Below are 13,789 nucleotides of genomic sequence, written 5' to 3' on the forward strand. Positions count from 1 at the left end.
TTGAATTCTCAGAAATTTCATTCCAGGTACTCAATCATATATAAAAGATATTTAGAATAATATAATACATTTCTTTAGAAGAAATATAGAGATAATAATATAGATATGTATATGTTAATAATATATTTCTAAAGAAAAATCATTATTTACATTATTTTTTCTCCTCGGAAAGGAAAGGTACAAATTCGAATTCTCAAAAATTTCATTCCAGGTACTTAATCATTTATTACACGATCAAGTACAAGATAATTACATATACAGGAGTAGCTTGATTTGAGAAGGTAAACCCGATAGGGAAATTTTGCCTAGATTAGATCCTTAAGGCTTTCACCGGCGGAACTCTTGCAGTTAAAACTGTTAGAGGTTTACGGGTGTAAACTGTACCCTTTCGGAAGACTGTTTCAAAGTTTCATCAGCATCGTATCTAACTTCATCAAGGCTCTGAGAGGTCTTATACATTCAGTATCAGGGTATTATAGATCTCTAATGAAGCTAAGTGCTATCCTGGCGGAACATTAGAATACTCTTTTTCGAGAAAAAAAAAAGAACCACTTCTAAACATCTTTGTCGAATTTCAACTGGTTAGCTTCGAAGTAGCCTTCACTTTTGTTACTGTCGTTTCAAATAGAGTTATACAGGGTGTCTTTTTGTTTTTTTAATTGGATACGATGGAATATTTGAAGCTAATCGAAAAAATGTTTTTGCAAAATTTATTTGGTATTATGCTGGACATAATGTGGTATAAATAGTTTCTTCGCGAGGAAGATTTCAAGATAATTTTTTTAAACGAAACGTAGAATGAAGGTGCTTTGCGTATGAAGTTTAATTGGAAACGTAGAACGAATTGTGTCCACAAGAAATTCTGCTTCTGAGCTGCGAGCAGTTCGTGTATTATTTTAACCCCTTAACGTATGATTTCTTTTCTGACAATGCATCTAAGCGTCGGCCATTTTCTGTTCTAGTACTGTATCAGGTAACAAGAGCTAATATTTTACAGATTAATTACACTTGGTAATCCTCAGTGTTGCAAATTAAAATGAAAGTTAGGATTACAATGAATTTTTCTTACTAATACAACGATTTTTCTCACATCTTCGCCAGAATCTCTGCCACGTGTCTGACACGTTGTCATATGTTAAGGGGTTAACCGAGTCGGGATTATCATTCTGTTTTAGCCTATTTGTCATCGATTTTATTAATTAATAATATTGGTGTAACTAATCGAGCTTTTGTCATTCATAGACGTGGTTATTTTTGTAATATTACTGTGTGAGTGATTTGCAGTTTTGAAATTTTCAAAGAAATGAGATTTAAAGGTCTGTTACTTACGTAGAGCATTGTTACAATTTCCAAAGAAATGAAATATAAAGTATTGAGTATTGTTACAATATTCTACGTAAGTAACAGACCTTTAAACTCCATTTCTTTGAAAATTGTAACAATAAGTAAATGACAGACTTTTAAATTTCATTTCTTCAAAAATGTCAAAATTGCAAATTGAAAATTAGGATATGAAAAATACTATTTCGTGTATATTCACTAATCAGAGAATTCTAAGGAGAAATTAATAAAGAAATACGCTACCTCCTATGAAATAAGCTACAAAAGTTATTTCTTCCTCGATAAAATACAAAATTATCAAATTTTCTCTTTATTAACAAAAGTTTGAAACTTAAGCCTGCATAGTAGTCTATATAAGCTGTATTAAAATATTCAACATTTTCCACAGAATCTTCGAAAAAGATCGTTTCAATGGATGCACAAATTCTCAACTTAGTTTCACCAACTTCGTAAATATTCCACATTTCATTTCGACCAAGTTAAGTAATCAGTGAAACTTGAAATAAATCAAAGCAAACTGTATCACAGATAAAATCGTATTTCCACAAAACCGACGATAATACGATAATTATTTTAATTCGTCGAATGTCTCGTATATAAATGATTCGTAACGCGGTTCCCAATGGAAATGGAGCCACCTACTTTCCCTGTAAGCTCTCAAAATTCCCAGAAGAACAAACTCCTTTAAAACGTGGCCCGTTTATGCATAAAAAGGTATTTCCTTATCGTTCCAGAAGATCGCGAAACCGAGCGAAATTGTTACGCAAAACGATCGTATCGTCGCACGGCAGCCTTAAAATAGTTGAACCACTCTACTCCTGGACAGCTGCTGATTTGCATATTTATTTTCGATGATAATATTTACGTCTAACCTCGTAAATGTGCTCCTCGCCACGCGATCATCTCCACTTTCGTTTATTTCCATCGAATCGTCGTTAGAAACATTCTTGTCACCCGGTATATTATGTCTATTTTTCGTTAAATATCCTATTTATTCATTTACAAGTAAAACAAAATTTTATATTTTATTTTGAATTTTATCAAATTTTACATTAAAATTTTTTAAAAAAACTTTTATATTGAAAGATTCTACAGAAATAAGTTCAATTCTAATTTATACTAAAATAGGTAAAAATTAGTAATAATGTGTCGAATTTTCGTTTCCAAAGAAATATTTAAAAAATTGCCTAAGCACAGTGCAATGTATAATAATTGCATTCGAGCGATCTTTTATCGTGTATTTCGCGATACTAAAGAGTGACTTATGAATTATTCTACGTGAATGAAAATGTTCATTCAAATAAGTATTATCAGCAGTCAAGATAAAGAAAGGTTCGTGATTTTGCTGGAGAGAAAGTTTACTATGTTCATTTAACTCGTTGAATGAAGAATTTGTTTTAAATTCTGCAGTAATTTGCGGCACGTACATTTTTTCGAATATTCAAGATAAAAGGAGGTGCTTGTAGGAATTGTTTTTTTTTTTTTTAAGAGAAGAGAAGAAATACTTTTAAAGAATCAGGTTGTTGTGATATTAAAAAGGGAAATTTGCCATTAAATTCAGACAGGATTAAATTGACGCTTATTTTTTGATATTTGATATTTTAAATATTAAGAAAAGCTAATGTATACGTGTAAATTAATTACATTCAGTCTCATAAATAAAGGAAAGTTAGGATTAAAATTAATTTGTGTTACCAATATTGTATTTAATGCTTTTATCGCACCTTGACTATGAAATCTGTGGCACGAATCTGACTCGTTATAAGGCGAGGGATTAAAGATAAAAATTTTACTTAACACGTTCGCTGCCATCAGGAAATCTACGGCACGCCTGGCAATGCATTCTGGACCGGATATGCTGCGTCGGTGGCAGCGAACGTGTTAAAATGCGCCAATGAAATTATGCAAAGTTGACTTACCGACAAACACCGCAGTACTGTTATGACGTGGATCGTAAGGACACAGTCCCAGTCCATCCATGTCGCTTTCTTTCGCGTACGCTCCATCCTGGAACAAGAATTGCAAACATTAACGTTAATTACTGATCTACTGTATATATTTTATTACGTTATATTACGCATTTATTTCATGATATATTATATATTTCGTCCATCACTACCGGCAGTTTAACAATTTTTTCATTTGCATATATCGCAAATTCCATCAACTATAAGTGCAATAAATTTTATAGTTACAATCGTAATAATAAAAAATATATCAATCAATTACGATCAAATCTCTTTATTTCCACGATCTGTTTTTATCACAGCAATTTTATTATCAGTTAAAAAATTTTTATCTGTTAGAAGAAACCAATTTCATATCAACATTTATATTGATTTTTTGGTCAGCCTATACATATATTTTAGTTTTACCAGGATCTGCTAAATGAAAGAGAAAGAGAAGCTTTCGAAAATTTAGCAATAAATTCGTGCTACAATAGGAATTCAGAAACTGCGCGTGAAACTCGAAGTTTTTCGTTCGGTGATTAATAATCATATACAGGGTGTCCCAATTGTTTCCGATCAAACTTCGCCAGTACCTTCTGCGGATACAACTAAGAAAAAAAAGTTATACAAACATAGGTCGTTTGAAGCTTCATTAAAAAGTTATAACAATAATACGAAATACAAAAGACTGAATGTAAAATAGCTTTCAAACGAAGCTCCAAACGACCTACGTTCATACGACATTTTTTTCTTACGCATACCCGTAGAACATACTGGCAAAGTTTGATCGAAAAAAAATTGGGACACCCGGTATACATAAGTACGTATATCACGGCGGGTCGAAAGCGTTGAATGTACGGCAACATCTCCCAGCTACCTAATGTTTAGATCTTTTCATTAGCTTACCCCGCGATTCGAAACGATCCCTTCCGTTGTAATTACAGAGACGTTCGTGATAAATCATTCAGGCGTTAGTATTCAGGAGAAATTTTTTTCGCTCGTCGTACACTGTGGAAACATAATTGAACCGCTTGATGTTCGGCCGAGGGAATTAAACGTCGGGGATGAAGGAAGGAAAAAAAGAGAAAAGAGAGGAGGAAATACGGCGAAGGGTGAGTCACGCAATTGGAAGGAATCGTATTTCCTGTTTGTACAACAACGGCTTATCTTTCTCCGACCTTATTTTTCCGCGAGTGCCACAACGCACCTGCAATCCCTACTTGCGGTTCTTTTCTTGCTTTTTGCTTTTAATGAAGTCAGTCTATTTTGCTTTGCAAACGGATTGAAGTGAGGCGGCAAGGGGCAGAGGAATGAATACTTCATGAGACGTTTCGAACATCCTGATGAACTGTAAAGAGAATGTTTTGCACAGTCCTTTCCTCATGGTTTATTTGTTGCTGTAAAATTCTCGAAAGAATCGCCTCCGCTGAAATGTTTCAACCTCTCGGTATTTTAATTAATTGATTTCCTAATTGGAGGGAAAAAAATTTTAGAAATAATTCATTTTAATTCTATTGGCAAGAGTTTGTTGAAGAACCGTGTTCATAGCAGAATAGATCGAATCTAAAATAGCGAAAGAAATAAACTGCCACAGGTCGCAAACAAGAAATTTTCAAGACAAGCGAAACGAAAATTTTTATATGAAAAATTACTTAATTACACCATTATAGAATACAAAAAACACCAATAAAATTGACTCGCTTGAAATATTCCAGTTCAACTGTTAACTTTCTTTTTATGGTAAATCTGTGTATTTTTCTAAACTAAAATTTTTAACTTGTGACATTTTTCACTGAAATGTGACACGTCGATAATAATCGTTCTTGCTAACAGAATCAACTCTTCAAGTAACACGTAGGTGTACCGATACAGAAACCATCAGAAGGACCGATTACTAGAGACGGTAACTTCTTAAACCGAATTATCTTGTTCGTTTACACCGTCTAACTTAAGAAACAAATAACGACACCGATATCCCAGTTTCCCTCGAATTCCACGCTCTGAAGACAACTGCATTAGTTGTACACCAGTTCAATCGATCCGATTCAATATCTCGCCGAACTATTAACCGAACACGAGGTATATAGCGCACCTCACGAAGTTAACCCTGATCCAGGGGCGTCTCGGCCGGGTACCCCAGGGAAATTTCTTTGGCAGAAATTTCCACCAGGTAACTTTCCTTTCTATTTCGTCTTGTAATGAAAAAAGCAACCCATAGGAGAGAAAAAACCGGGTCATATTGCTAAGAAACTCAATTCAACCTTATCGTACCGTACGTTAACGCACTATCGTCTCGAATTATATTTCTCTACGAAAGAAAAACCAAGTAAAATAAGCAAAACGAGGATTATTTTCTTGTTGCGGCGACTTTTATCTGGAAAAAAAGTAGTATTTGTCGGTGAAATGAATTTTCGAGGAAGAAACACCTGGAGGGAGAGAGAAAGAAGGGAGAGCAAGCGAGGTTGAAGATGAAATTCGTTTATGTTCCCGCATCGGAACCTTTTTAATTCGAAGTAATAATATCGCGCAATTATAACTTTGCGACGCAACCTCTCGCTTCACCTTCGAACTTCATCGTGCAATTTACTCCGTAACTGCGCTTCTTTCGCCGTAACGTTGCCCCGCGAAAGGATTATCTCGTTATGCACGCTCCCTTCTAACATGCCAGCCAACTTCTCTTTGCATTACGCGCTTTACGAACTTTTTCCACGTTACAAGATCGCCTCTTCTTCTCGTGACTGTCATCAGAAACGAGAATCTGGCTGCTTCTTTGTCCTCCGTTTCGGGATCTCTTGTTCCCGAATTCACGCACGTTTCGCTTGTTACACCATGAGACAGGTGGGACAATTTTCGAGGTGTCAGGACGTGGATTGTTTTTATGGTCCTTTCGTGTATGTGTGAGCCATTTGGAAGACAAAATGATTAATTAACAGATTAATTGTCTACGTCGAAAAGTGTCACTGCATTGGTCCACGAAGTAAAAATTTTATTCCACATTTTTGTGCAATCTATCTATTTCTTTCATGAAAAATTGAACAAAAACGCTGTAGATAAGCAAATATTTACTCTACATCTGTTTTATTTTTTAATGAAAAATTTAACCCTGCAAATAATGAATTTTGCCTTTGTTTCGTGTTATTTATAAATAGTCGTATTCAGTGAAAATGTCCGAAACAAAATTGTTGACATTCTTCGACATCAAATTTCGCTTACCATTTTTCGTTTAACCCCTTAACATATGACAACGTGTCAGACTCGCGGCAGTGATTCTGGCGAAGATGTAAGAAAAATAGTTATATTAGTAAGAAAAGTTAATTGTAATCCTAATTTTCGTTTGAATTTGTAAGAGATTCTGGCGAAGATGTGAGAAAAATCGTTGTATTAGTAAGAAAAATTCATTGTAATCCTAATTTTCATTTTAATTTGCAACACTGAGGATTACTAAGTGTAATTAATCTGTAAAATATTAGCTCTTGTTACCTGATACAGTAATAGAACAGAAAATGGCTGAGGCTTAGATGCAGAGTCAGAAAAAAAATCATAGGTAAGGGGCTAACTCCACTTTTTGATATTTTTCCAATTTTAGTATGAAAGCATATACTTGGTGCTTAATTTTCCATAAACGAAACGAATTTAATAAATTTTATTTGACGGAGTTAGTCACTTTGGCTTCTGAATGGCTCACACACAGCTTTAATTCCTTAATAGACATGTTTGTTCGGAAAGGACAACACCCAAATTTTTGGCTCAACGACATGGACGCCTGTTTAAGCTATTTTAGAGTGTCTTCTTTTTTTCTGAAGACCATCGTTTAATTAATTTTCTTCAGGGGCAAGAAAGTGCTTCGTGGCCGCAGAATCCCTGGGTTTTTACAGGCTACTCGCTTTTCTGGTGCCAATTCACTAACCCTCAATGGCTAATGACGTATCGTAAAGCAGCCACTTCGTGACACCGAAGCGCCTGAGTTCTGTTAGGATCGGTTACTCCTTGACAGGGGCGGTTCTAGGTTTGCAGTGCGTGCGTGCACGCGGGCGATCGAATTTCTAGGGTGGCCTATAGCGCACTTTAAAGAGTGAAATTAAAATAAATAGATCAAATGTTGTAGGAATGTTGGATCGTAGACAGGTATTCAATAAGATTTGTGACAATGACGAATATTTTTAACGATTAAGACTTTCTCTATTACTTTAACCCCTTAACCTATGATTTCTTTTCCGACTATGCATCTAAGCGTCAACCATTTTCTGTTTTAGTAGTAACAGGTAACAAAAACTAATCTGTCACAGATTAATTACATTTAGCAACCCTCAGTCTTAAAAATTCAAACGAAAATTAGGATTACAATGAATTTTTCGTACTAAAACAACTATTTTTCTCGAGTCTGACACGTTGTCATATGTTAAGGGGTTAACACTCGCGCCCTCTAGACTCTCAATTCTCTAACTCCCGCTCTGACTGAATCCTCAAACCTCAGGTGTTGGTAAAAATGCACGCAGTAAAAATGAGATTTTTGACCGCACACACCCTACTTAACCCTTTCATTGCTACTGGCGTGCATTTTCACTTTAGCCCTTACGTCTACTTTATCGTCCAATTTTAGCAGTTTTCTGATAACAAAATTCTAAGCTTGAAGCAAGCACAGATATGAAATGTGGCGGATAACAACGATCTGGCCGGATATTAAAATCTTTTAAATGAGAATGTGCAAAAGGGTACTCGAGTATGCGGTTATCGACATAAGGGTTAGTTAGTTCAATACTTAATTTTACACTTTACGCACTTCCACCTTAATTTAATAAACCGAATTTTAAAACGATACAGTCAAAACAGCAAATTTTGCAGTCTGCAACACGTGTTGCGTATTAAAATCTGCCACAGCGAAAGGGTTAATAACAGATAAACAAAATCACACAAATTATAACCTAAAAATTTGAAGTAAATTTCTAAAAAAAAATTGATATTTCGCTAGGTGTCTGTATCATACACCCAATCGTCTTAATATTTACAAAGATTGTTCTTTTCAGCGAAGCTAAATTATTAAACGTCAAATGCAACACTGTCGACGATTAGTTTATGCAAATAAATGTGGAACATCGTAATAAATAATGGATATTCCGTACACGAGCTGGATATTAGAGACGGATATCCTGTATCGTTTCAATAATAACGCTAGGCATTATTATTTTGAATAATTTCCATGCTGTTTCCTTTTGCGCGAGTAACGCACACGCGAGTGGTTAACAAGCAGATGTTCGAACAATCTGTTTTCAACGTGCCATTTTGGGTACGGTTACGTTCCCCCAATTTGCACTGCAGAGAAATTACGCCTCTGCAAATAATATAATATAATCGTGAAACAGAACTGTGTATTTGGCAAATTGTTATTTCATTAGGCAACAAAGTGGTACCTTAATGCGAAGAATACGCGAGGAGAGATCTGGGTAATAAAAATGTAAATTGGTATCTCTTGGAAAGTGGGGTGGCCGTTCCACGAGTTTGCTTAGCTGTGCACATATAATGTAATTTTAGTGTAGTCTGTAATAGCTGAATGATGTATGCTTGCTTCAGATGGGCGCATTTTCGCAAGAAAATGCTGCTTCTGAGGATAATGTATCTGCTGAAAATCATTATTCCAAGAACTTTGAAAATATTGCTCGTGATAAATTCTTCAAAGTACTGTTTCGTGTTTTTCAAAAATTTTTATCTACTCGTAGCAATAATTTAGTAAAAGAAATGGAAAAATATGTTTAATGGAAATTAAACTTGCTCTTTTTAAATAAAGCTATTGCAAAGACAAACTGTTGGAAAATTCATGCTCCTGAGGATGGTATATCTGCTGAAAATTACTGTTTCAAGAATATCAGAAATATTGTTCATCTGAAACTCTTCAAAGCACAGTTTGATATTTTCGAAAAATCTTGGTCCACTCGTAGAAAGAATTTAGTGAAGGAAATGGAAAAATATGTTTAATGAAAATTAATATTACTCTTTTTAAATTAAGCTATTGTAAATAATAACAAAATCAATAATAACAAAGTATATCTATGAAAAATCATTATTTCAAGAATGTTGAAAATATTGCTCATTTTAAATTCTTCAAAGCACTGTTTCATATTTTTCAAAAATCTTTATCCTCCCACACTAAGAATTTAGTGAAAGAAATGGAAAAGTGTGTTTAATGGCAATTAAAGTTACTCTTTTTAAATTAAGCTATTGTATAATAATAATAAAATATTACAAAATTCACACTCCTAAGAGGAGTATATCTGCTGAGAGTCACTATTTCAAGAATTTCAGAAATGTTGCTCATGTTAAATTCTCAAAGCACAGTAAAATATTTTTCAAAAATTTTTATCCACTCGTGATAAGAATTGATGAGAGAAACGACAAAACGTTCGAAGGAAATTGGTATTACCCCGTTCAAATGAAGTCACTGTAACAGCAAACTGTTACGAAATTCATTGATCACATAAGGTAATGCATTTGAAAGTGCTTTAAATCGCTTGAACGGTGAAACCGGTAGCTTCTTTCCTCGAGCATTGTTATTTCTACAGTGCAAATAATTGCTTTAATATGGCCTCACAAGTGAAAATCGATAGCCGTTGGACCAGCGGACCCGTGGTAATCGAGATCAAATGAATATGTACGAGTTTGTCGTGTTCAAAACTGCTGTTCGCGAAAGCATACATTCCGAATGGGGGAAAAAAAAGAAAAAAAAAAAGTTATCCTAGATTCATTTCTCGTTTTGCTCTTGGGGAATCAGCTTTTCCCCGATACACCTTTCATTTACTTTGTTTCGTACAACCGGCAGAACGAAAAAAATAAAATATCTTGTCCTACTTTAAATCCAGAATCAAAAACCAATTTTTTTTTTAACTCTTTCTTTATTTCGTACTGTTCGCGAAAGCATACATTCCGAATGGGGGAAAAAAAAGAAAAAAAAAAAGTTATCCTAGATTCATTTCTCGTTTTGCTCTTGGGGAATCAGCTTTTCCCCGATACACCTTTCATTTACTTTGTTTCGTACAACCGGCAGAACGAAAAAAATAAAATATCTTGTCCTACTTTAAATCCAGAATCAAAAACCAACTTTTTTTCTAACTCTTTCTTTATTTCGTAGATCATTTTTATTTTTTTGAAATTTAATTCTTTAATTCGATCGTACAAATTCTGTGCTGTTCAATTATGTACGCTGGTACATTTGTACATGAATTTTTAATACAACAGAAATGTGCAAATTTTTAATACAACAGAAATTTATAAATTTGTATTATCAGTTTTTGGAAATTTCTGTGTACATGCGTGAAATATTTAGTCTCAATTTCTAAACAATACGGTTGGATATTGCTAATTTATCTATTAACGACTAAATTGATTTACCTGTATCTGTGTATGTTTGGTTTGCTAATTTGTCTATCTATTGTGACACGTTTCTGTCAGCAATGTAGCATTATCAGAATTATATCTATCTCATCGAATATTATATCCAATTTATATTTGAATGTACAACAAGTGGTTTGGTCCGATTGTTTGTCATTTAATAATTCAGTTTGTCAGAAGAATCGTCAGTGCGTTAAATTCTAGCTTGTCCGCAAAAATTTCTGTTCCACATTCGTATTTCGTTTCTAAAAAAAAGCTGCGTTTGAAACACGTGAAAAAAATTAGGTAAATTATACCAGGCTTATATTAAGCACTTCTGAGAAAAATTGAAAATATTCAACAACAATGAAAATATTGTTTTTTAGTTACAAATATATCAAAATTGAAATTACATTTTCTTTGTTTCACAAAATAATTAAAATATGAATATTCGGAAATAAAATTAAACACAGACCGTACAAAACGAGCAGAAAGTGTATTCAAGATATGCAATTCGGTTACAAGTTTGAATTGCAAATTCCTCTAAATGATTTATCAACATGCGATCTCACCTGGAAGAGAGTTTTGTCAATGGAAATTACGACACAATTTAAAGAGGTTAGATTATGTTTGCACAGAAGTTTCACGAAAAATTGATATCCACTATAGAACACTATTTAACCCTTGGACAGCAGATGCCGGGTCAAATATGACCCAATATTAAAATCTATGCAAACGAAACCACATTTATTTTCTTTCTTTTTAGTAGGCATTGTATTGTTGAAGATTACACAAATACACTATGATTAAGATAACAAAGATACTTGTAATCTAAGGAAAGGAGAGTCGTGATTCTGTTTCGAATTCCAGCTGAAACAAGAGACCTCTAAAAGTTGGGTCAATTGTGACCCGGCATCCGTCGTTCGAAGGCTATTAATTTTCCATATAATTTTCCTTAATGAATAAATAACTTTCCATATAATTTTCCTTAATGAATAAATAACTTTCCATACAACTTTCCTTAATAATTAAATAATTTTCTACATAATTTTCCATATAATTTTCTTTAATGAGTAAATAACTTTCCTTAATTCCTTTATAAATAATTTTCTATATAGTTGTCCTTAATAAATAAATAATTTTCCATATCATTTTCTCTAATAAGTAAATAATTTTCCATATAATTTTCCTTATTAAATAAATAATTTTCCCTATAGTATTCCCTAATAAGTAGATAATTTTCCTTTATAAATAATTTTCTATATAGTTGTCCTTAATAAATAAATAATTTTCCATATCATTTTCTCTAATAAGTAAATAATTTTCCATATAATTTTCCTTATTAAATAAATAATTTTCCCTATAGTATTCCCTAATAAGTAGATAATTTTCCTTTATAAATAATTTTCTATATAGTTGTCCTTAATAAATAAATAATTTTCCATATCATTTTCTCTAATAAGTAAATAATTTTCCATATAATTTTCCTTATTAAATAAATAATTTTCCCTATAGTATTCCCTAATAAGTAGATAATTTTCCTTTATAAATAATTTTCTATATAGTTGTCCTTAATAAATAAATAATTTTCCACATAATTTTCCTTCATAAGTAAATAACTTTCCACACAATTTTCCCTAATAAGTATATAAATAATTTCCCAAACAATTTTCCTTAACCTTTTCACTAAAAGACCGTACAGAAGTTCCACAAAAAAGAAAAATAACTAGTATCCCTTTGAACGTTCAATTAAACGTACCTTAAGATTGAAGTACCTAATGAAAAATTTCGAAGAGGTACCAGCTCGAATGTTTTCCATCGTGTACACAGAACATCCGTGAAAAGTTCGTTCTCTCATCGCCCCGTTTCCGAATCCTCGGCCTGTATCAATAAGACACACACACACACACACACATGCACCGAAACGGTGAAAAAGGAATAGAAAAAATCGGAAAAATCGCCGACAATCGCGAGTACTGCTTGGCTACACACAATCTATACATTGTGTGCACGTAAAGAAGCGTTGTCGAGATTGGCCCGTTTCGCCAAGCACTTTATTCCCATCCTGCTTCGCCCTTTTTCGTATTTGTATTTCCAGTGACGTATCTCGGTTACCAGCGAACTGGCAAGTTCAAGAGAAAATCCGCACGTTCGGGCAATAATTCGTCTCTTTTGTTGGGAGAAACGGGGAGATCGTTTTGGTGAATGTCGAACACCATCGAGCGGTTTTCGACTGTTCCCTCTGTACGTGGACAACGACACGAGGCACACACGTTTCGCCTCCACTGTAGACGAGTAGCAGTCGACCGGTACATTTTGATTTTAATGCCTCGACGGTGTACGAGTGTTTACAGAATTGCGGAAATGTAGGGTTTATAGACGAGATGAGAAAGTTACTACGCTGAATCGATCCCCCGAATACAATCGAATTCTACCTCCAGCACCGCTGTATTTAATTGCAATAGTTCTGAATGGAATCGAGTATTTCTATAGACACGTGAAATTCGTTTGAATTTGTAGCTGTAGGAAATTGTAAGAATTTGTTGGCTCACTTTGTAGTTTGTTGGTTTTTTTTTTTTGTTTTTCGCGAAGGAAAATTATCACCGCTTTTTTGGGTTTTATTGGTGACTAGATTTATAGCAACGATATTTACAGTTTTTGAAGAAAATTGGTATTTTAAGATTAATATTAGCATTTTTTTTTTTTAATACTTTTTGGCATTTCTTTGGTATGTGTTTTAGATTTCTTTGGTACTCTTTTTTACTCCTGTCAGTTTTTGTATTTTAAGATTAGATATTTTTTTGGTCATTTTTTGGTATCTGTTTGAGAATTTTTTTCATATTCTTTTCGTTCTTGTCTAACAAGATGAAAGAGGCACAATATTACTCCACAGATATAGGTGGGAATATGTATGAAAAAATTTGAAGAGTAAATTTGATACGCGAAAATAATTTTAAAAAAGTTCTAAACTCTGAAATAAGGACGTATAAAAGTGGTACCCGTGTTATCGTAATTAAAACGCGCAAGATATGGTAAGAGAGCACGAGATCTAATATACGCACAAGAAAAAGAAAACAAGAACAGAAGTGCATATATAAGGAAGAAAAAACCCAGAGAGAAGTATACTAGAGGAATGCATG

At 33.6% G+C, this 13,789-nt stretch overlaps 1 protein-coding gene across 1 annotated transcript in view; it reads right to left on the bottom strand.

Moving 5' to 3' along the window:
• LOC108570536 (semaphorin-1A-like) overlaps nt 1-3,348 on the bottom strand; it is a 112,256-nt gene extending 108,908 nt beyond the window's left edge. The window contains exon 1 of the mRNA XM_017932408.1: nt 3,261-3,348. Coding sequence (XP_017787897.1) covers nt 3,261-3,321 — 61 coding nt within the window. The 5' untranslated portion in view covers nt 3,322-3,348. The remainder of the gene's footprint in view (nt 1-3,260) is intronic.
• Nucleotides 3,349-13,789: the final 10,441 nt, after the last annotated feature.

The sequence above is a fragment of the Habropoda laboriosa genome, unplaced genomic scaffold (genome assembly GCF_001263275.1).
Source record: "Habropoda laboriosa isolate 0110345459 unplaced genomic scaffold, ASM126327v1 scaffold61, whole genome shotgun sequence".
NCBI classification, from domain to species: domain Eukaryota; kingdom Metazoa; phylum Arthropoda; class Insecta; order Hymenoptera; family Apidae; genus Habropoda; species Habropoda laboriosa.